Below are 23076 nucleotides of genomic sequence, written 5' to 3'. Positions count from 1 at the left end.
TAACATATTATCTCTTGGTTATTTGTGGAGATTGTCGAATTTGCAGCTTGTTTGAATTTTGTCCATTACACGCTAACTCGTTACATCTGTATTGTTTCGGATATTTTAAAAAAATAATAAAAAAAAAAAATCTTGGGTGAGATTGCATACTGATGAGTTAAAGCTACTGAGAACATTTTACGACCAACATTTTGAAGTAGATCTCCGTGTCCAGTATTCGATAAGGACGTTACATTAAAACAAACCGCTTTAGCACTTCTCCTAGGTCAAAATCGTTAAACCAACCTTGGGTGAATGTAGTCCAGTCTGCTCACAATCCACAGCGACTGGATTAGGAAAACTACAATTTTTTTTTTTTTTTTTAAGTCTGTTTTAACACGAAGATTGACAGCCGTTCTGTGTTGCACTAACACAACCCAAGTCATCACATTCTTTCGTGAACGTTTGCTTGGCCGCTCGAATGCACCATCACCACAGCCACAGGCAACAGTGGGAGCATAAAATAACTTCCTGGGCATGTTGCCTAGAGTGGTTTGTGAATTGCATTGATAGAAATACCCTTGCGCAAACACTCACAGGGTAGTTTTTATAGACGAGTCAATTGTCTATGTGCAAGACCCCATGGGAAGCAGCCCAATCACAACTGTGCACTTTATGTTCAGGGGAATTTATAAATCTCAGGGGAGCTCACTGGGATATTTCACCAACTTCTACCAATGGCACGTTTCGCCTTCAACCAGAGCTTTATTGATTTAGATCGTCTTATTACTTCATATGACTTGTGGTGAAAATTACTTCAACCTTTGTACCACTTTAGTGGCATTCAGCTTCAGACGTTTCACTGAATATGCATTTCCCCAGCAATCAAGTCGAGAACTTTTAGCGGTAGATGCCAAAGTTACTGGGATGAGACAAGGTGCACTTTCAGCACACTTGACTTTTACTGCCTGCAAACGTACTTGTGACTTATCGACCGTGGAACAGGTAATATATAGCATTTGGAATTATTTAGGGAGCAGCTTTTATTCTGAAAATGGACTCCAGCCTTTCACAGTCATTTTGCTTTGTTTTATTCAAATAATGGGTTCCGGCAGTTTCCATCACTTTAGGGCGCAATATCAAGTGGCCTAATGAATAGGAAATGGAAATGTCGGCCTGCCATGTTTATTCATTGTTGCTAACTCTGCCAAGGTGGCAGCGGGTTCACCTTTTTTGCTAATCATTTGAAGGACAAATTGTTTGTGTTGATGACACAGCAGTAAATGACTATGTTATATTTGAAATAAAACGTTCGCACAAACAGCACGTTGGAGCATAATTCCACAGTTGGTGTCACAGGGATGTTGTGAATAAATAAACACTAACCTCATCCTCTGAATTTCAATTCCATGATTTCTATTTAAAAAAGAAAAAAGCATGAACCTGTGTCAATTCCTGAATGGAGCCTCTACTTACGGTTATCATTTATGCAAATAAAGCTTTCAACAGTTGAACTTATTTGAGGCAACATTTTCGAATGATAAAGCAAGATATGGATTTGAAATAAACGTGCATTTGGAAAATGCTTCAATGGATCTTGTTCTGACCGGAGATAAGGGCTGGTTTGTTGTACACAAAGTGTTCAAAATGTCTGCGAGTAAACTTCAGAATTTTGCTGAACTGTGACATCAAAAGCTTCTCGTAACTAGTCCAAATCAGGTTTGGAATAGTTTAGAAGTTTTCAGTAGAGTTGGATTTTAATTAGTTTTGACATTTGTTTTTAAATTCAGTTAGTTTTAATTAGTAGTTTTTTGGACGGGTTTGTTATTATTTTTTTTTTTTATTCCTTTGAAAATGCTTTATTTTGGTTTTGTCTTGGTTTTAGTTTTTTTTTTAATATATGGAGTCAGTGCAAGTGCAACATATAAAAAAGGTTAGTTATAATTTTTGTGTAAAGAAAATGAAATTCCTTAACAACTGCTAGAGTTTCCTCATTACCAAAATAAATTAATTTAAAATTAATTGGAAAGCTCATGTATGAAATTTATTTACAAATGTAAAAATTAAACCACACTTTCTACAATTACACGTGAAACTTAGTGTTCCATGTTCTTCCAATTTTATTTTAGTAACTTTGTTAGTTTTCATAACCTTGCCACATACTAAAATTTTGGGCTAAAGCTATATTCACATAGCAGCTGAATTCCAATTTATTTTTTGCTATTATGTAATATGTATCAGAATTTTTTTCATGCAGTGTGAATGAATCCATCATGGGAACTCTTGAGAGTAGAGTCTTCACATTGACACTTTGTGGATTAATGCAAGAGAAAATGGGATATATTTAGTGTTTGTGAACTAACAATTCAAAATTGTAATGAAATTCGGTCTATATGTCTACTCTCAACCACAATAATGTCCAGAGAGGAAAAAAAATTGCAGTGGCGATGCTTGCACTGCACTTTTGTGGATTGTCACAAGGAGTAAACATGTCTGATTTGTGAGCTTTACCTCAAAATCAATCCACTGAATAAAACGGCTCTCCCGGCTACGGTCGTATTGACTGAGATGATTTGTTATGCTGCATGGTTGTGCCTCAAAATATGGTCATACACTGCATCATAAACCAGTTATTAGTTAAAAAAATTCAGATAAAATCGCAGGTGTATGATGAGGTTCTTTCATTTAGAGAGATAACGGAGTAATTCATTCAAAAGAATTATGGCGAGTGGTGTAAATACATCACATGAGCAATTAGATTCCACGTAACGAAACAAACTTCATCACAGCAAAGACGTATTATTGCAGATTTTCTTTTTCTGTTTAGAATGCAAAAAGCGTTTGAGGCAGTATTTCACAGGAATTAGTCTCGTCTAGACTGCTTTGTTTGTATTCCTTAACCTTGGCATATTTCAGCCTGCACAAGTGCATAAACATCAGATGGCAGTTTCAGAATGTCATTAAAGTTTGTTTTCTCCATTTTCTATTGTCGTGCAAGAATACAAAACTGAAAAATCAAGTGTTATTTTGCTGCTTTCAAATCAGAGGTTGTAATAACTTCCGATTAACTCGGCGTTGTCCATGATGCTTAAAATGTGAACAGCCTGATAGAGAGGACGGCTTAAATACTAATTCTAATTGAACCAGGACATTTATTGCGTTATAGATTTGTTGTCATTTTGGATTGATTGGACTGTCACTCCTTAAAACACAAATGTAAAACCTTCCAGGGACTGACACCTTATTGATTAGCAAAGATAGCCGAGGCAAGACGTTTGTATACACGCAGTGCTGTGAAAAAGTATTTACACCATTGATGATTTTAGATCTTTTTTTTTTTTTTGCACATTTCTCACATAAAAAAAATATATTTTACAATTGCAACTTACTAGATACAAAATGCAGTTTATAAATGATCATTTTATTTATTACACGCACACCCAAAAAAAATCTAATAAAATAAAAGCAGAAAAAGTACTTGCCCACCTCATGTCAACTGATGATGAAATATTTCACTGGCAACATCCAAGCCTGATTAGCGCAATATTTGCTGAACAAAGAAATCACTTATATTGTACTTGTCAGATGATGTGAGCTACAAGATCACAAAAATGAAACGTAGCATGCTAAAAAAATTCAAGAACCAAAGAAATTCAAGAACAAATGAGAAACAGGGATCGAAATCAGAATCTTGAAGTCCGGAAAATGTTGCAAAGCCATTTTTTCAACTTTGGGATTCCAACAAACCATAAATACAGAAAAGTGGTGTGATCTCCCAGGACTGATTGGACCAATGCTGAATTTGTGACTCTTTTATTAAAAAAAAAAAAAAAAAAAGAAACAAAGTAACAACATCCAGAATATCCCAAGTTATTTTCCTTCTGCAATAAAGACCTTGTTGGGTTTATTTTAGCTTTGACAGTTTTCAACTTATCTTTGTAAGGCTTTGTTCTTTATGACTTATTTGGGTTATGTTGAAACAACTGAAATTTTTATATTCCAGGAATTTCATCTAAGGTTCATAGTGGGATGTGAGCGCAAGTGCATGAACAAAACACGATATACCCTGACAGATACTTTTGAAGGATGGACAAATTTAAACATTTATATTCGGACCCACACCTATTGCCACAAAAAAAAAAAATTAAAAAAAAAAAAAAAAAAAAAAAAAGGGGGGGGGGGGCTACGATTTGACTTTAAATCGGCGAAGCAGTTCTGGCTTTCGGCCATGATGAAACATATTACAATTACACGATTACACGTGAGTTAAGCCATTGCAGGTGACCTGACAGTGGCAAACCTTCCCATGAGTGGTGGACCAATAGAGATTATTCAAGAGTGGGGTTACGACTCATCCAAGACTCATCGCTAATTAATGCAATACATTTGATTTCGCTAATTGTCGCAATTACTTTTTTTCACATAGGGCAAGATAAGTTTGTATTTAATATCCCCCTTGGTAAATCAAATACTCATTTAGAAACAGCATTTTCTATATCCTTGGGTTGTCTCAGTGTGATATTAAATTTTGGTGGTTTGATGAAATGAAACCATTGTGAGTGATAAATGTGAAATCAGCAAGGGGGCAAATACTTTTTCACAGCACTGTATTCATTTGTAACCACACACTGGTTAAAAGAGATAACACGGAAAATTTGGTTTTGGATTTGGGACGGATTATTAGCCTTTCCATTTATTACAATGGGAATCATCGCTTTGAATTATGAATCTTTCAGGTTAAAACGGGCTCACAGAAACAATTAAGTTCATAACTTGATGTTCCACTGTATGTGAAACACAGTTATGAGACAAAAAGAAAAGTTTTGAACAAGCAACCTCTAAAACCGTTCAAGTGCTAAATTTTGTAATTAAAATGTCCAATTATTTGAGTCAACTTATTTTTCTGAAATCAAGCACTTCATTTGAACTTAAATAATTTCCACTTTTTAGAGACTTGCTCTTATTTTGAAATCGATGTTTTTTTTGTCTGTTTTTATTTGCTGTTGAGTTTACCTTTTTCTTGATTTCTTTACTCAATTACTACTTAACATGATTTGTTTAGTTATTCGTTTTAATCATTTGGTGTTGTTTAGCAAGTAAGTTATTTGAAGTTATCGACATCGAATGAGCTACATGGACAACATGTAGGGTATGTGAAAATATTTTTGTCTTTACGTGCGTTTGCTTTGCCCCAACCCCCCCTCATAATTTGGGCTGTGATTCCACAAGAAGTCTTAGGTCGCCATGGTAACAAAAGCCGGACTTTCCATTTGGGCTGCGGTTAATACACGTTCACTTGCATGAGACAGGTCTGCCCTGTTCTTAATTGTTGTGGTAGCTTTCTTTTCGGAACGTCTCGGAATATAACAGTTCAGTTTGTCATGTTTCGTTTGCGCACATGCAAATCAAAGCTATTCTAACGACAGCATTACATCACCCGATGACACCAACACCACTTGTGCATTTTCCCGCTGAGAGTAAAATCAAGTAGTGGACAATGAACAGGAGAAAATACATTTTATTCAGTGCATGGTGCTCTTCTACTACGTCTTTCTCATGATGATGTGGGTCTACAATTAACAAAGAAGAGAAATGTTGCTCGCTTCCAACAAGAGAATAGAGAGCCACAATAGAGACAACAGCACACTGAACAATCAACTACCTTTGAAACAACTGTACAGAATATTGCAACATGTTGCAAAAAAACATTATGACATCAGCCATACTAAATATGTTGGCAGTGGTTTACCAAAGGGGAAATTTTGTAAAGGAGCTCTTAACACTAATTGAATGTAATGTAAAAATTTGTGTGTACAATAACATGAAAACTCACACAAAATGTACACCCTGCCATAAATTGTACAAAAGGATGGCATAGAAAATACATTTTTTGTCTGATTTATTAAAGGCATTTTTCATTTGCCCGTGCTATTTTGCTAAATCGACTAAATGTTAAATTTACGTTACGCTGTAATTCTGGAGTACTTTTTAAGTATCAAGTACAGAATGATCGACTGTACATCACTTGAGTGTTAAACCTTTCCAGCAATGCAAATCACATGACGTGGGATGTTACTTAGAAAAATACCAGTTTTTCGTATTCAAAAAATAGCTGGGAATCATTTGTAGATGTAGTTACACATGTACATGGAAAAAAAGTCGACATATATGCGAGTCTGTTCTAATTGAGGTAATTCGGCTCACTTGAGTAGAATATTTAATGGATAAAAACTTTTTAAACAGATTTGTACGATTGCGACTGTTGGTCATCATAAGTTTTGTAATCGGGATAAACAGTTCTGTAAATTCAAATCTGTTGGTATGGTAATTTGGGAATTAAAAGAATGACAATCAATGGAATTTGAGACGCCAAATGGAACGCAAGAGGTTTTAACATTCAGATGGTACGTAAACATATGTCATTATAATGGTGTTAATCATTTTATTAACCCTATTAACACGCACACACATTTTTTTTTGTGTGTGTACAGTGGCTCCTCTCAGGCCAAACATTTCTGAACAATAAAGTAGCACAAAAATGAACCATCATTCGGAAATAATCATCTTAGTGGGCATCTAAATGATGTTTTACATGTTGTCTAAGAGTAATGATGAGCATAGAGCGCACCTGGGGCCTGATGAAAGCTGCTCAATACAATACAGTCTATTTAAGTGAAAATACTCAGTCGCACGCAGTCATTGATCTCCTTCGGCACACACGAAAACATTCGATTGGTGTCTGGTCAAATTTACAGAATACCAGCTGTATGCAGTTATAGCAATGTAACAAGGAGCTGCCATCTTGGAAAATGTTTCCTCCCAAAAATAACATGGAATGAATACTTCAAAAACCTCCCAAAAAAATTAATTAAAAAAAAAATTAAATAAAAATAATTGATTGATTCTATTGCCCAGATTGCTCTTTTCACCAACACTGTTCTATTTGCGTTATTTAAGTCCAGGTTTTAAGTTCAAAGTCTTTTATGACTTATGAACAGAGCTGGGCAGTCCGTCCCAAGTTCTGGCCCTCCAGATGCCCATTTTCGGGGTGGGCGGCGAGGGGTGAGAAATTAAAAAAAAAAAAAAAAAGGTTTGGATTAACAAAGACCTGGCCCATGAATCGACCCTCGTGCGTGTGATGAACCTACTTGCAAAATGGGCAAACGACAAAATTTGCTTCTGAACGCGACAAAAGCACAGAGAATTTTTATGAATACGGCCGGAAGGTCGAGGCCGGAATCGTACTAAAATCGCGGCCGCTGGCCGGGGGACTAACCAGCAAAAAAGGGTCAAATGCCCAGCTCTGCCTTCGGTGCTGACTATTTTAAGTAAGGGTCACCGTAATGCATTAAATAAAACAAGTCAGGCGAATGTTACTTATTATCAATGCAGGGGTTCTTCATCTTCGTTCTGACATTGGCAACGTAATGCAAATTTGTAAATGAGTATCCTTACCACAGCAATAAAATCTTAATTGAGTGAGCGACTACTCTTTCATTGCGCCTTTTGGAACTTTGAACTTGGTATGTGGGAACCATGGCAAACTGACGACCCGCTGTACCGTCTTAATCAGCAGAAAATCGAATTCTTGGGCGATAGCGCTAATAGTTTTTGTACATCAAAGAGAAACAGTCCATTTAAATCCCTTAATCCCAAACGAAGCAAACAAAACAACAATCTTACCTCTTCTGCACTCTTGTCATGCTCGAGGCTACGAGAGAACATTTAAAAAAAAAAAAAAAAGTTACACTAGATTCGTCTGCCACACTCTGTAGAAATGACTCACATTGGATGTGGAAAATTGAATGGTGGAAATAATAAAACAACATTCGTACTTTGAGGACCTACAAACAAAATTACGCAAAAACAAGAGGTGAGAATAAATAAATGTAAATTCACAAACATTATAGCAAGTGTCAAACAAGTGGTTAAATAATGTGTTAAGACGGAAAATATATTTTTTTGACATTGAAAAACGAATATTTCTTCACATTAAAAGGAGGAAGGAGCAACTATACATGAATAAAATATACTGTACAAGAAAAGAAAGCGAACGGGAAGGGAACCTTGAGTCTTGATGTGTACAATCCCAAGAAAATCACCCACATTCCCTGCGTTTGGATTGCTAAAAAAAAAAAACTTGACTGCATTGCTCTGCATTGCCGGTAACCAATTCTGCTTGTAAGAAAAGCTATACAAAAATAAAGTTCAGTAATCTCAAAGATTAAAAGACCAAATGCCCCGTTGAAAATTTTTCGTAAAATCTCCAAAATGGAGACGTATCATTTCACAACTGTTGTACGTTATTTTGTTTCCTTACAAACATTTTTTTTTTTTAATTAAATTGTCCGTCGGTAGGTGTTTTGGCAGTAAGTAGAACAGGAAAGGGAATTGGTTGGATTCGTGGGAATTTTCCGGCGACTCTCCGGTGACCCTTGGAACACAACTTGACACTCACGGAGGTTAAAGTTCGTGGTTCCGTGAGGAAGTTAGTCCGTCTGATGCCGTCCGGTGCTTTATGTCGAAGGCAGTGCTGTTGGATGTGTCAGAGCTCTGAGGTAAGAAGGGTGTGATATGGGTGGGAGAGGGCTGATGGAGGCATCTGAGGAGATGAGAGTCGCAGGAAAAGGAAATTGATGGGAAATAGAGAAAGGATAGAATCAGCAACAACATCCCTCCAATTTGAATTTTTTTTTGAAGATCCTTGAGTTTTGGCTGAGAGGCGGAAAAAGTCTGAATTGTAATATCGGCATATGCCGATATTCGATTCTTGACAGCAGTATGATAACCGCGAGTAAAAACATCATGGCATTAAAATTGTTTCTCTTAAATAGAATTTCATCAAATATTTAGGAAAAATAAACAAATAAATAAAAAGAAAAATCGAACAATGTATTTTATTTTGTGGTCCAGGGACAAAGGACAAGATTTTTTATTTTTTTTTTAAATGGACTAAGCAAGGATGGAAGTGGGTTTTCATCCATCCTTTAAACACCCCTAACCGGGTCAAGTTACTATCTTGGTTGAGACTTAAACAGTTGTGAACAATTCAATCCACTCATAAAATACTCGCAGCCTGTTAAGAAAACTGTCTGTGTTGCATGCCTTCAAGACTGAAAGCCCAAAAAGGAATTAGGTAATCTACTACATGAGCCTCCCTCCCACAGTCATGTTTTGTTTTTGTTTTCAGAATCAGAATGCCCTTTATTGTAATTGTACTCGGTGCGCAACAAGATTAGAGAGCTTTGAGGTTAAAAGGTAAGGATGAAAGTACCTCAAAAGGACGACGACAGAGGGCGATTATTTTTAGGAGTAAGGACAGAGGGACGATGACAGAAGGGTGCCCAAATAACGGACGGAGGACGGTACAGCAAAATTAGGAACGCACAGAAATAGAAACGCAACCAAGTTAGATTTTAAAGAAATAGAAAATGCAAAAAAGAATCAGAAGTAAAAAGAATGGAAAAAAAAACATTTTTTAACATTATTCTTCAGATGTAATTCTTATTAAGTCGGCATGTCCTATCACTGTTGAGCTATTTTTATTTCAGGCATGTCACTCGTGCTGTTCTCGCAAGCCAACTAGTTCCTGCTGGCAAAATATTACAACACAGCGGCAGTCAGGCAATTTGCTTCCGCCTTCTGCTTCCCAGGAGTCGGTGACATAAGCACATTTCAGCAGGTTAACACACGTGCATCCTGTCCAGTAAAGCTTTTTGGGACCATCACCACAGATCGGAAAAAAAATATATAATATCTTTTATTCGCAGAAGTCCTATTCAGCTTATTTTGAATGAAGCGCAAATCTTGACACACTAACTGCAATGCTAATTTTTAGACTTGAACTACATTAATTTATAATCCCAATATATTTGTTATGGATCTTGGTGGGCAAACGATTTATTTATTTATTTTTATTTGTAATCACTGCAGAATCTTCAGTTATACAAACGTTGTTATGCGTCAAATCAACGTACAATTTTGTCTCACTGCTGTTTACATCTTGGCAGTCTCGCACAGTCTTTTGTTGGCCATTTTACAATAAGCATCCCAAAAATATTCATCACCAAAACAGAAGGTTAAATTCTAGCAATGTTCTGAATAAAATAAACAAAAATTCAAACATTACACAGAAAATAATCAGACGTTGAATGCAATAATGGAATAATTGCAATGCTTCCAAAAAGGTATGACACAACAAAATTTTCAGAGACCTAAAATAAAAAATAAAAATAATTTAAAAAAAACTGTGGAGGACTTTGATATAAATATTATGCTGACAGACTTTAAAACGTCATTCTAACACGTCTGTCAGCCGCCGATGACGTTGACCTCAGCAAAGTAGGGAATGCCCGTCCCACATCTCCACTAAAGAACAAAGTGGGAGGTAGGACTTTGTTTACATAGCCGCATAGTCAGCCCGCTAAACAGTTCCAGACTCCCAGCCTGGACCTTGAACGTCACATAAACAGGGCTCCGATTAAAGCCACATGGGCATCGTTATTTAACGTAGCTCATTCCGAGAGGCTTTATGTTGGAGTACACCACGCATTCTATTGGGACACAAACGTAATGCATACAGAGGTGCAACGTTTTATTTTCCGGTGTTTATCACCATCACAAATTTGCATAACCCATTTGTGCTCACTCAGTAATCAGAGAGAGCGCAACTAGCTCAGTTGCTCGCTTTTATTGTTACCGCGTTGGCTCATTAGAGGTCCATTTAGTGTTTAACTACTTGAGTGAAATGCGATCCGAGTGTCCCTGGTAGAGCAAACCCGTCTGGGCAATTTCATGTTTGCAAACGGGAGAAATTGTATAGCTACAGCTAAACAATGCACTTAATTCGAAATCACAGTCAAGTGCATCAAGTTTTATTTGTATACTTTTTTTGGGGCAGATTTTGTGAGATGTTGGTGGTTGAGTTGGAGCATAAAGTGAGAGCAGTCAATACTGAGGCGAGGTTCTTAGTTTTAAGAATTAAAGTTTCAAACAAAACCATCTGCATTATAGCATCTTAATGTCTTATGAAAAATAAACAAACTCAGATTTATAATATATGAATGTTTTTGGTCATTGTAATATAAGAAAACTGATTAATATACCGAACTGTGCCATTTGTGTATGCAAGTTCCTGAATGCATCATGTTGCCTGTGTATATTCTTGCTAATTTGTGAAAAATGAATATTAAGCTCAATCGCAAATTTCTTCTTCTACTTGCATCTTTGTAAATGTGCATCTCGATTCATGCACTGCACCACACTGCCTCTAAGAGGCCAAAGTCGGAACTGCAGGAAAAAAATAAAATGTCACCAATTCATTTTCTGGATGTTCTTTCATGGAATACTTAAAAATGAATTTTGGTAGCTGAAGAAATGCGCAGTTCTGAAATCAATGAATAATTGTGATTATTAATTGTGATTTCACAATCAATAATAAAAAAAATAATTTCCATAATCCCCCAACTCTATATGACGCATATATCATTTTTTGTCTTATACAATAGAAATGAAAATCAGCCATGTCGCTGAGTGTTTTGCAGTTCGATGAACTCAAGATTCTGTTGTGGGACATTATTTTTTAAATATTTCTTAAATGGTGAATAAAGGAATTGTCCTCACCGATGCAGGACTTCTGAAAGGGATCTTATGCCAAACTTGTGGCTCATTCTGTGTGATGCTAAAAACTTGAACATGATCCAACACTGTACCCGGAGAATAGATGATAAGAGGGACACGAACCTTTCAACTCGTCTTACTCAGGGGAAATCTCCGTTTCTTGGTGGACAACCACTTTGGTGACGGACATATCCGGGTGTTGTTCTTTCGCTTCTTTTATGGCCTGAGCCAAAGCCTGAACAAATGAAACAACAACCACAGCAGGCTTGATGCATGGCTTTAATTAAAACCGTTTTACTTGATATACATATGCAATTGCTGAATAAGGGGAAGGAAGCTTGCAAATGTTTCCTGCGTTATGAAAAATTAATTTTCCCATTAAAGTAAATATCGTGAAAATAGATAAATCCCAGTGTAGTGAAATCACCATGAAGGATTTTTTTTTTATTATAATATACATAACCTATGGAGTCTAACGAAACTTCAGCATCGCTAAATATTTGTCATAAAAATATAAAAATTATCTACAAAATATTTTAAATTTTGTGGCGATGATAATGGCTTTATCTCAAGGAACTCACATTTAATGTCAATAAAATGCAAATATTGGTCTTATATTTTCACACAAAGTGGACAAATGGTCACCTGCCTCGTTCCCTCACTGACGTAGTCAGGCGGAGATTTAAAAAATAAAAAGAAAAAAAAAAAAAGCAAGCCACGCCCATAAAACGAGCATTATTTAGATATGTTGAATGTAGTCATGAAATCACTTGTGAGATTTTAATCCAAACAAAGCACAATTTACCTTGTCATGATCAATTTCAGTATCTCCAGTGATGACGATCCTCTTCTCAATGCGAGTTTCGGAGATTCCTCCTTTCACCGTCTGCAATGGACACGACACGGCTGAAACCAAACATTTAAAGGAGGGTGGAGGGTTGTCGGGAGGAAATCAGACAAACAACGCTGCTAATTGCCAACATCGGCTATAAATCTAATTTTAATCTGATCACATTTTTAAAATTTTTGTTGCCCCTTCTTGCAGTCTGTAGGAGCTTTTCTTTTTTTTTTTTTTCTTCAACAAACTGAGTCGAATCATCTATGACACGAGTCACCGATTTGACCTACAGTGTGCAGTGCTTCATCTCCGAATGCCTCTTAGAGAGCATCATTACTCCAAATGTCAGGTCAGATGGTTAATGTCCTGTCAAATGAGGGATGTTGGAATGCGGCAGAGCCATGTTGTTGCTCGATGATATACACGGCTAGACCTTTGTGATCTGCGTAGTGGTTGTGGTGCTGATCGTCTCCGATGTGATGGTCTGGGCACTCAGCAGCACTCCCGAGTCCCGTTCTGCAAAGGTATCCACCGGCTGTGGCAGAGACACCTTTTCAGTGTTAGAGATGTTTTGGTTGCATGCATTCAGAAAATTCTAAATGTTTTTCATCCCCAGGCTCGGAATGCCTCTTACCTGGGCTGACTCATATGTAATGGTCTTGGTCTCAGTGTGAACCAAGGGGATGTCCTTGTAGGCCACGGTTCCTCGAAGAGAGTTGGTGACATCTGAGATGGTGATAGTTTGGGTCTTCAGCACCGGTGACTGCATAAAGCAAATAGTCAGAGACACGCTCAGTGAGAAATCGAGCAAGGACAATTTGAATACAATAAAGCTATTTAATAGAACCATGAAGCTGTGTTGCAACAAAAAAAAATATATAATATAAAATTAATAAATAAATAAATAATGATGAATAAGGATAAGTGATTAAATAAATCACCAAAGTTGTATATACTTAAGAAACAATTTAATCCCACATGATTTAGCACAAGCACCTGTTTTTACTCAGTTAATTTCAGGCTTTTTTCCCCCCCTTCAAACATATTTTAGCATTAGTCAAGTCAATAAAAACAGAGATGAACAATAAAGTGTCGTAAATCCTATTCGCTTGAAGTCTCTAGGAGTCTTGAATTGACACATTCCATCATTTGGATATTGTCTTTACCGGGGATGACAGAGCAGATTTGTTAAACAGTCTGTTTTTTTTTTAATGCAGAACGAAAAACATTAAAAAGTGTCTCAAAATCGTCCTTGTTCAAAGACAAAAGAAAAAAAAAATTCCAAGTCTTGTCATCTTTATGACAGTTGTCTCTAATAGATGTACATAGAGCATTTTATGCAGTAATAATAATGCATTAACTATCTTTACTTTACAGCCCTGGAATGTTGGTACTCTGCCTGAGTAGCAATTGTTTCGAAGTGGGCAATCGGAGATATTCGCTGTCGGCAGCACAATAAAAACACCCAGAGTGATGGGCAACATAAGGGAGGCAGCGCATGCATAAGGAGGCCTCGAAATGACTCTGAGTAATAACACCTGTCAGCTCAGTCAATACCGCAAGCATTTGTTTAAAGGGCCAGCGAGCTCAGTGAAAAGCATTTGGAAGATTGTGACTTACTAAAAATAGCACATCCAGATGATGCATACAATTGGATTTGAATGATGAGTGAGTGACCTCTGTGCTTTATCTTAACATTGGAAAGCAGTTATTTACCAAAGTTGGGCAGTCCGTCACGTGGGAGGAACGGTCCGACCCGCTGGCACATTTTGCATCGCATGGATGGCCAATGTAATCTCTAGGACTATCAGCTTTTTTTTTTTTTTTTTTTTTTTTTTTTTGCAAATAATGCCGTTTAAAATTCTCCCAAAATGTTCATGCTGCATATATATATATATATATATATATATATATATATATATATATATATATATATATATATATATATATATATATATGTGTATATACATAGATATATATACATATATATATATATATACACATATATACACACACACATATATATATATATATATATATATTTATATATACACATATATATATATACACATATACACATATATACACACATATATATATATATATATACATATACATATATATACATATACATAAATGTATATATACATATACATATACATATATATATATATATATATTTAACAATTTGATCATTACAAGTTGTGGAACAGACAACTCTAACATGTTGCCATCAAGTTTGAATTCAACTCAAGCAGACGATACACAGCAACATTTCTACACTGCTTTATTCCTCAACTTCAACATATTTGCATGCTTCGTCAGCCTTGTTAAATTAAAGGGGAAGTCAACCTAAAAAAAAAAATCTTGGCAATAAAATGTCTAAACGCCTTCACTAATCTGAACACGGCCTTCGGATTAAGATCGTGTTTGTGAAATATGAGTTAAGCAGCAAAATCCGCTCGTTTTTACCCATCTCAGGCGGCGGCCATTTTGTCACTTTCTGTTGACTGAAAATGACATTGCAGTTGCTCAGGACAAAGGTTACGACCGATCACGGTTCACCTGTTTTTTGAAGCCATGATTGGTCTTTATCTGAGCCTTGAGCAACTGTGATGTCATTTTCAGTCGACAGAAGTGACAAAATGGCCGCCGCCTGAGATGGGTAAAAATGGCTGGATTTTACTGCTCAACTCATATTCCGCAAACGCAATATTAATCAGAATGCGGTGTTTTGACGAGTGCATAGAACATATTCTTGCCAAGTACATTTTTGGGTTGAGTCCCCTTTACGCCTGATAAACCGAAACAATCAGCTAAAAACAACTGTTCCCAAGTACAGTGGAAAAAGCAATTCATTCTATTTTGTTTGGAAAAGGTATTGGGCCACTTTTGTTTCATTGTCACATGTATCGGATAACGCATCAGGTCATGTAGCAGACATATTGCGAAAGAACGGGTTGTTGAAGAGCATCCCCAATTGGAGCACAATACCGTAATGGAAGCTACTGTTGGAACAAATCAGTTTAGTGTCCTTTTGAGTGATGAATCACACTTCTCTACTTGGCAGTCTGATGGATGAGTTGAGGGTTGTTGAATGCCAAGAACATTACCTGCCAGTCTACATTGTGCCAACTTGAACGTCTGCTCGAGGAGGGATAAAGCTCAACTTGGCCACCACCTCGCATTCCTTATTGATTATTCATCTTCCCAAGGAATTTTAGACCCTTGTGGGAATCATTTTGGGAAGACCTTATTGAGTTACAGTACCATTGAAGAAAATTTTGTCCGAGGCCCAATACTTTTGTCCAAATTGTGTTATAGAGTGAGCAGACATGAGCAAACATTCAAGGGACAAACATGATTCTTTGCTTACAATTACATTAAAAGGAAGTCATCCCTTAGCCTCTCTGGTCAGTTTGCAGTAAAAGTTTGTATCTAAACGTTACAATTTTTTTTTTTTACAGTATCTTTAACCGTCATGCAGCCAACATTAAATTCTGTATATGGCAAATACAAAAATGTCCTCTATTGAGGCAATAACATACACTTATGTTGAAATACGTTATATTCGTAGTGGGCATTGCACCACATTGTCTTTTGCGGAAGTGAGTATTCCGTCTTGCTGATAATTGACGGGATACCTTTTTAAAAATGACAGAAATATTTATTTATTTATTTTTTTGGGTGGGGACAATGGATTTAAGTGACTGACGAGCACAATTCCCTTTGTCATGAAAAATTGCAACATCTAGTAAAACACCCACATCTGGTCTTATTATTTTAGTGCAACAACCCCGCCAAAAATGTGTTTCGCTTTAAAATAAATGCATATGCGCCATGCTTTTATCCTCAAAATGATTTGGAGTCTGACTTGGACATTTAAATGGCAAATGTCATTCAAGGCTTAATGAAATTAATATCTGAATCCAATTCGTACCAGAATGCTTGGGTTATAGTCCTGAGAAATGTATTAAATCCAGTGATTATGGTGGCCTTTGATTGTCTGCTTCAACTTGGTCCAACATGAATACGAGAATCATGCACGCCATTTAAAATTTGAATCACAAACCAAATTGTGTTTTCACAATAATGTCGAAGATGCGTGTTTGCTCCAAAACAATTGATTGAATTTTCAGATTCAATTATTGTCAATGGATCGACACTTTATACAGTTTTAACCAACAAGTATGCCGGAGATTATTCGAAATCTGTCAAACTATTAATTACAATAGATTTCTGTTAATGAATATGTAATCACTCAAAGAATGAGTTTTAAAAGCTGATCCGGGTTCGCTGGCAGGACGAACAGCAAAAAGTTGCAAACGGATCAGAGAGAAACAACATCCATACATGCTTACAGATCCAAATCAAACTTTGACTTGTTTTGCTCACAAATCTGCCGACGCATCAGGATGACCGAGGTAGACCGACAAAGACAGAAGCCTTTAGACAGCTGACTTGGACAATTTGAACTAATCAAGAATTTTTGTGTTTCAAATAAAAGCCAACCACAGCATGGTCAGAGCCATCGCAATCAGGCCTGACAGGAAGAAGGACATCCGAGAGTGGCGATAGTGTGTGTGGAGCCTGGAAGGGCTGACCTCACCAGAGCTGTCCAAGTGCCTGGCCTCATCTGGTACCCCGATAGCCACCTCTAAAGTGTGGCCACAGGCTTGTTCTTCCTCCTCCTCCTCTTCCTCCTCACCTTCATCTACCCAATGTACCTCACTGTCCTCGTCATCCAGCAGAAAACCATGCCTGAACAGCGGCGACTCCCCTGACGTCGGGGACAAGCTACATGCTCTTACCTTGGGTCCAAACAGTGACTGCTTCCCTCGCTGTGCTCAGCAGTGGAAGACCAGGAAAGACAAATAACAATGAACAAGACAAGTGGAATATGCTCAACTCACAGGAGGAGATAGGAAGTGGATCGAGGGGAAAAAGGAAATGGACCAAAAACATTTTTTTTTGGGGGGCGGGCTTTGGCGGCTTTGCAAGGAGTTGCTTTTGCTGCTATGATTTAGACAAAATATGACATGGACAAAAATATTTGAACTGTCACAGATGTTCTGGAAAGATTATAAATTTTGTGGTGGCTCTGCTGGAATTTTTGTCTATTCCTTTCAAAGTGAAGTTTGTGAGGTCAGGTGAGCGTCTATTTAATTGTATCGGCTACAGTGGAGCGGTTGTCGAGTAAGTCAAGTTGTGTACATTTTAAAATGGCTCATTTCATGCTCACGTTTAGCACAACCTGGCACATTTGTCACTTTTAAAATACTTCATATACAGATGAGTTTAACTGCTGAGCACTTAGTCCAAAAAAAAAAAAAAAAAAAAACATGACGGAGGTATGGTGGCAACTTTTGTGTTCTCAAATTATACCAGCGTCACTTTGAATTGGCACAGAACAATCACAAGTAAACATTTTTACAGCTTTCAAAATTCTTTATTAGTAATTTGTGGCAGAACCTGTCAAGATAACTTCCTATAGATTTATCTTTATCCAGATCCTCAGCAAAATGTGACAGGATTTTGTCTTAGACAGTTTTGACATTTTTTATGTATTACTGCTTGATTACTGTTTAATTACGTCAAATCACAGATGGGGAAAATGTTATTGAAATAAAAAAAAATACATAATAGTTGTTTTGGAGAAATGCATATTTAAAAAAAAAAAAAAAGTACCATTAACAAGAGTGTTTACCCAGTGATACAGTAGCTAAGATTTCTCATTTTCATCTTGCGTGTCATCATAATTCCCACCGTTCTGCAATAATATAAAACTGATCAGAGTTTTGCCTCAGGCAATGTTAAAAAAATAAAAATAAAAAGTCTCATTACGACAGAATTTAGCATGAGAGTGGGTAATTTTTTTATACTCCATTTGTGCAGATCTTGTCTGTGATTATAAAATGAGTCTTCAGCTTTAGATAAATGCTAACAAAGTTATTCTTTATTTCCCCATAAAGTTTATTAAGCGAGCTTTTATTTGTAAAAATAAATCTCTAAAACCCTTCCACAAATGTGCCGCTTCAATGTTATACTACAAAGTTTACTATGTTCTCAGGTAAATGGACAGAATACTTTGGAGTGAACAAAGTCTACTAGAACACTAATTGCCAGAAAGTCACATTTTCCACATCTTTACTGCTCTTCGGGATCTCATTTACAACTGGCAAGTTGGACTTCCACACTTTCATTAATCTCAGATTGTTTTGTTTACTAACCAAGTTCAAATGGGTCTTTTAGTTCCGTGTTTTTCATAATTAAATATATAAAACTGATTATAATTCCTCCAAGGGGATTTCAATTAATCTCTGCTATTTTTTTGTTTGGCACTGCACACACGGCAAACCAGATCAAACACATTATATTATTATAATAATATATATATATTTTTTTTTTTTTTAATTATTTTTATATTTGGGGGGGGCAATGAGGGACTAAGCACTCAGTCGTTAATCGAAATATGAGAATGAAGGCCACTATTTGTGATAATGGAGAATGAGGAATATCTCTAACTTATTTTATTTGGATGTGAATGTTAAACATTAAATTGACTATTTTTGGGCGTAGGACGGGACAACGATAGAGACAAAAAAAAAAAAAACAAGGACCAAGAAATGGTAGGAGAATGAGACAGACTACAGATGAGGGAAGGAAAGTCCTAGTTCTTATCTATAGGTCTGTCGTTTTTTTTTTCCATTGTTCTTTTTGCCCTTCCAACTCCAACCAGGCTCAAAACATGCAACAATATCATCCGGGTTAACCCAGCCATGCGGCTCATTGCTTGATGAAGCAAGATGACACACTGTGCAGCAGCCACTGGAAGAGCAAAGCCAGCGCAAGGCTATTAAAAAAAATAAAATTGGGATCCAAGAGCTGACACACACCATCAGTATGCTTCAAGGTGATTAGCAACATAGTTGACGTTCCAACTTTCCCCAATATGTTTCTCATTTATAATCTTTTGTTTTGTCTTGTGTATGTCCTACTTGGAACAAGACTCAAACTTTTTGCCTTTACACACCCTCGTACTGAATTTTTTTTAAATTTTGCAGCAAAGCGCAGTGCAAAGATGTTAGAAATGGGATGTCATTCTCGCCAGTAAGCCATGGCCTCGGGGTGCCATGCTGGGTTTGGCTGTGTTGACCTTTTCGCAGCCTGCGCCAAAGACGACGGAAATGCAATGCGCCTTTTTCCTCAGATGCAGCACACGGCTACTTTGTGTGTAGCTAGAGTGGCACAACTGTGCACATCCTCACATCAAACATGAAAGAAAATAAAAAACCAAGAACAAAAAGGCCCTTTGAGTTACTCATGCAGAAGCATTAGAATGACAGAAGCCGGCAGCGCCATCAAGTGGAATATTTGTGTATTGTTTAAAAAAAATTTAAAATATATATATTAGCAGGCTTTTGGATTGTTTGCCAACTCTCACCCTCACCATGCCTACATGCAAGTGTGTAAATCACATTTGAAACATTTCAAATACAAATTGAACACAAAGTTTTGACCTGCAGCAGGGTAGAATGATGAAATTTACATCACTGATAAAAAATGCCAATATAAAATGATATATCCCGACAACTTCTGAAAAACGAAATGGCTGTAACTTGAGTTGTCGCTTATTAAGATAATTGCAAACCTCCGCAGACAGCAGATATGTTAAAAAAGGCGGATTTATCAAACACAACATCTTGTGCTTGGATTAATGCAATCTTCACATTAATTCTGTATCTCTGTCCCAGAGGTTTAGCGTGACATATTCAGTGGGGCTTTCAAATATTTATAGTTAATTCCCTGCTTTTTCTTAATTGAGCCATTGACAATAAATAAATAAATAAATCGCTACCTTATTTAAAGTATACAGTACAGCACTGCCATGCCATTTTTGTCAAAACAACATGAAAACAAATAAAATCTGCTTGGGATTGTTTAGGGCTTAGCTCTAGAAGCATCTACAAAATATTCAGCTTTGTGTATGTGCGTTTGCTATTAAATAAAGTAAACAACCAAAGTCCAGGTAGTGTATATACTAATTAGTCACAAATTAAAATACGAAAGTAATTGTATTAAGTTTGTTGGAAGAAAAAATGCTGTTTGACAGCAACAACAGAGTCAGGTGTCATTCTCCACCGGCGCACTCACCGCTGGTTGCAGTTGGCCGTTGATGCTGGCCGTGCGGAAAGGCGAGTTGGTGGAAAGACGCTTGTCCCACTCACTGGGTCGGGGCTCCGGTACCGACTCCATGAAACTCCTCTTCAGCTCACTGATGCTTGTGTGGTGACGCATGATCTCCGTCTGGGTCTTATCCACATCCTTGAAAGAGAGCGAACAGGTTAGGTAACAGAAATGTGAAACATATAGAGTAAAAAAATGAGAAAAAAAAAATAAAGAAAAATGTCAGAGGAATAAGAACAAGAAAAAAAAAAAGGTTACATGAAAAATAAAAGTAAATGTGCATCCTGCCTGGTGTTATACAGCCCAAATTACTTCATGGTCATATAATGTCGTTTGTATAAACAACTAATAATCTTACTTCTGTAACTTGAGACACAAGCGGATGGATGGATACTAAATTAACAGAAGCCACCATGCCTCTCCTGGCATCCAAATCAAGAAACTCGATTATCTTGATGACATTCTGAGTTAACAGTCAAAGCAAAATAGCATCTGATGACCACAGGAAACATTTGAGTGATTATGCTTAATTAAAGCTCAGATAGGTTCCACCAAGCAGAAATGCACACACACCTGGCAAAATATCACGAGCACTTACACAATCAATCAAATCAAATCAAATATAAGAGCAAGAGAGTCAAACGGATATTCATTTCACAATGTTCAGAGCAGAAGTACAATGACACGGACAAACAATATGTGAGAGTTAACGAAGCAATGCAGATGAATGCGATGGAGAAACAAAAGCACCAGAAGTAACCATGACTTTTAAATAATGCGACTGCACAATGAGAACAACAGCGTCCACTGACACACACGCTGTATGACTGGGGAGCAGAACACATTTAATTATCTCGTTCCCCTAAGGAAGATTATCAGAACAGAGGACCAATTATGTCACTAAGCACATCATAATTAAATACTTGGAAAACACTTTTTGTACACTACTGTAGTCTAATAATTTCCATTCAGAAATTCTATTCGTAGTGATTAAAGGATGGATAAAAATCCATAATACTACATTAATACTTGACCGGTGTCTAATTGAAATTTCAGCTAGCAAGGTTGCTAATGGATGTAATACGGTACTTCACATGATTCATTTTCAGTCTGAGGAAATAAGTTAATTAAATTAATTCACAATATTTTGAGGACATAATTTCGCCTTTATTAGTGTATCAATCCAAAATAGCTTACTATTCCAGATCGCGATCCGCGTTTATATTAACAAGTATGAGATAGTTAATATGGACAAAGACATCAGGCAAGTAAGATAACATGGGATAAGACACTTTATACTTAACAACTGGAGACGTCTATTCAATTACGTAAGGTCGGATACATGCAAACTGTCCATTCAGACTGAGCTCGCATTGCAAAAAAATCAGATATGTATCCGAACTAGGACCACATATGAAAGTGGCGTAAATTGGATTAAAAAATGGAAATTGAGCCATTCAGAATGTCAAAAAAAGAAAAAAAAATCTTCATTACTTAGTGTACTGAAACTTTATGCTTACGAGGCTTTCCCAGGTTACTTTGTTGCAGTTACAAGTAGAACTTGTGACTTATCTTGTAGCAAGAGGGTGTAATCTAGCTACAGCGTTGTTGTTTCTATTTGTGTATTAAATTATTGCGACTTGGTGACATTCGTAGTAACAAAAGGTAGCGCAGTCAGTGCGATATATAATATGGTACAATTTAATGTTTTAGTAGTACATTAGTACAAGGTGGTGAAAGATTTAGATTAAGTTGTGGACACACTTAGTTGATTTCAAAACAGATCTGTGTTCCAGAGGAAATTATTGTGCTGGCCGGAATAGCGACCCAGAGCAGCGCTTATAGCATCCCGGCCCACCAGGAAATTGCCTGATCGTCAGATTACCCACTCCAGGTTTGACAGTTCATGTCATTGAGAGAATATAGAGATGCTAGGTTCCATGGCAGATCAAATTCCAGATCATTCTAGTACAAACCAAATCTAATTTAATCCTTAGATCAGGGGGTGGGCAAACTTTTGGATTGGCGGGCCACAATGGGTTCTAAAAATTGGACAGAGGGGCCGGACCAGGAGCAGATGGATGGAGTGTTTTTGGAACCTCACCTCATCGGAGAAAAAAATAATACATTTAATTTTAATTGAAAGTGAACAAGAGCATTACGACAAAATATATATCTTTGAAAAATCACACTAAAAACAATAACAAGGTTTACTCATTTAATTTTTTTCCAAGTTCGGCGGGCCGGATTAAAATGTTTAACAGGCCGCATGTGGCCCCCGGGCCTTAGTTTTCCCACATCTGCCTTAGATGGAATCTAAAACACTTCACTAGTATTGTTTCTTGCAACACAAGTGAGCTGCAAGCCCAGTTTAACATTAGGATTAAGGAGTCCATCTTGTTTTCTTTTTTAAATTAGGTTTGAAGTTTATTTTTTTCCAGACGCTTTACACT

The 23076-nt window shown here is 36.8% G+C and overlaps 1 protein-coding gene across 11 annotated transcripts in view; it reads right to left on the bottom strand.

Annotated features, from left to right (window-relative positions):
• Positions 1 to 7327: 7327 nt before the first annotated feature.
• Positions 7328 to 23076, bottom strand: part of epb41a (erythrocyte membrane protein band 4.1a) — a 41159-nt gene continuing 25410 nt past the window's right edge. For 9 of the 11 annotated variants that reach the window (XM_088318751.1, XM_088318754.1, XM_088318758.1 and 6 more), the window contains 6 exons: positions 20591 to 20761; positions 13071 to 13199; positions 12870 to 12986; positions 12404 to 12484; positions 11722 to 11833; positions 7328 to 8581 (listed from right to left, as the gene is read on the bottom strand). In XM_088318751.1, coding sequence (XP_088174877.1) covers positions 11735 to 11833; positions 12404 to 12484; positions 12870 to 12986; positions 13071 to 13199; positions 20591 to 20761 — 597 coding nt within the window. In that variant the 3' untranslated portion in view covers positions 7328 to 8581; positions 11722 to 11734. The remainder of the gene's footprint in view (positions 8582 to 11721; positions 11834 to 12403; positions 12485 to 12869; positions 12987 to 13070; positions 13200 to 20590; positions 20762 to 23076) is intronic. The other 2 variants (XM_088318752.1, XM_088318755.1) reach the window with 1 other exon arrangement.

This window comes from Idiotropiscis lumnitzeri, chromosome 16, assembly GCF_059441095.1.
Source record: "Idiotropiscis lumnitzeri isolate Australia: NSW breed Sydney's pygmy pipehorse chromosome 16, RoL_Ilum_1.0, whole genome shotgun sequence".
Taxonomy (NCBI): Eukaryota; Metazoa; Chordata; class Actinopteri; order Syngnathiformes; family Syngnathidae; genus Idiotropiscis; species Idiotropiscis lumnitzeri.
Note: the sequence above shows the minus strand (reverse complement) of the source record. Positions and strands in the feature narration are given on the sequence as shown.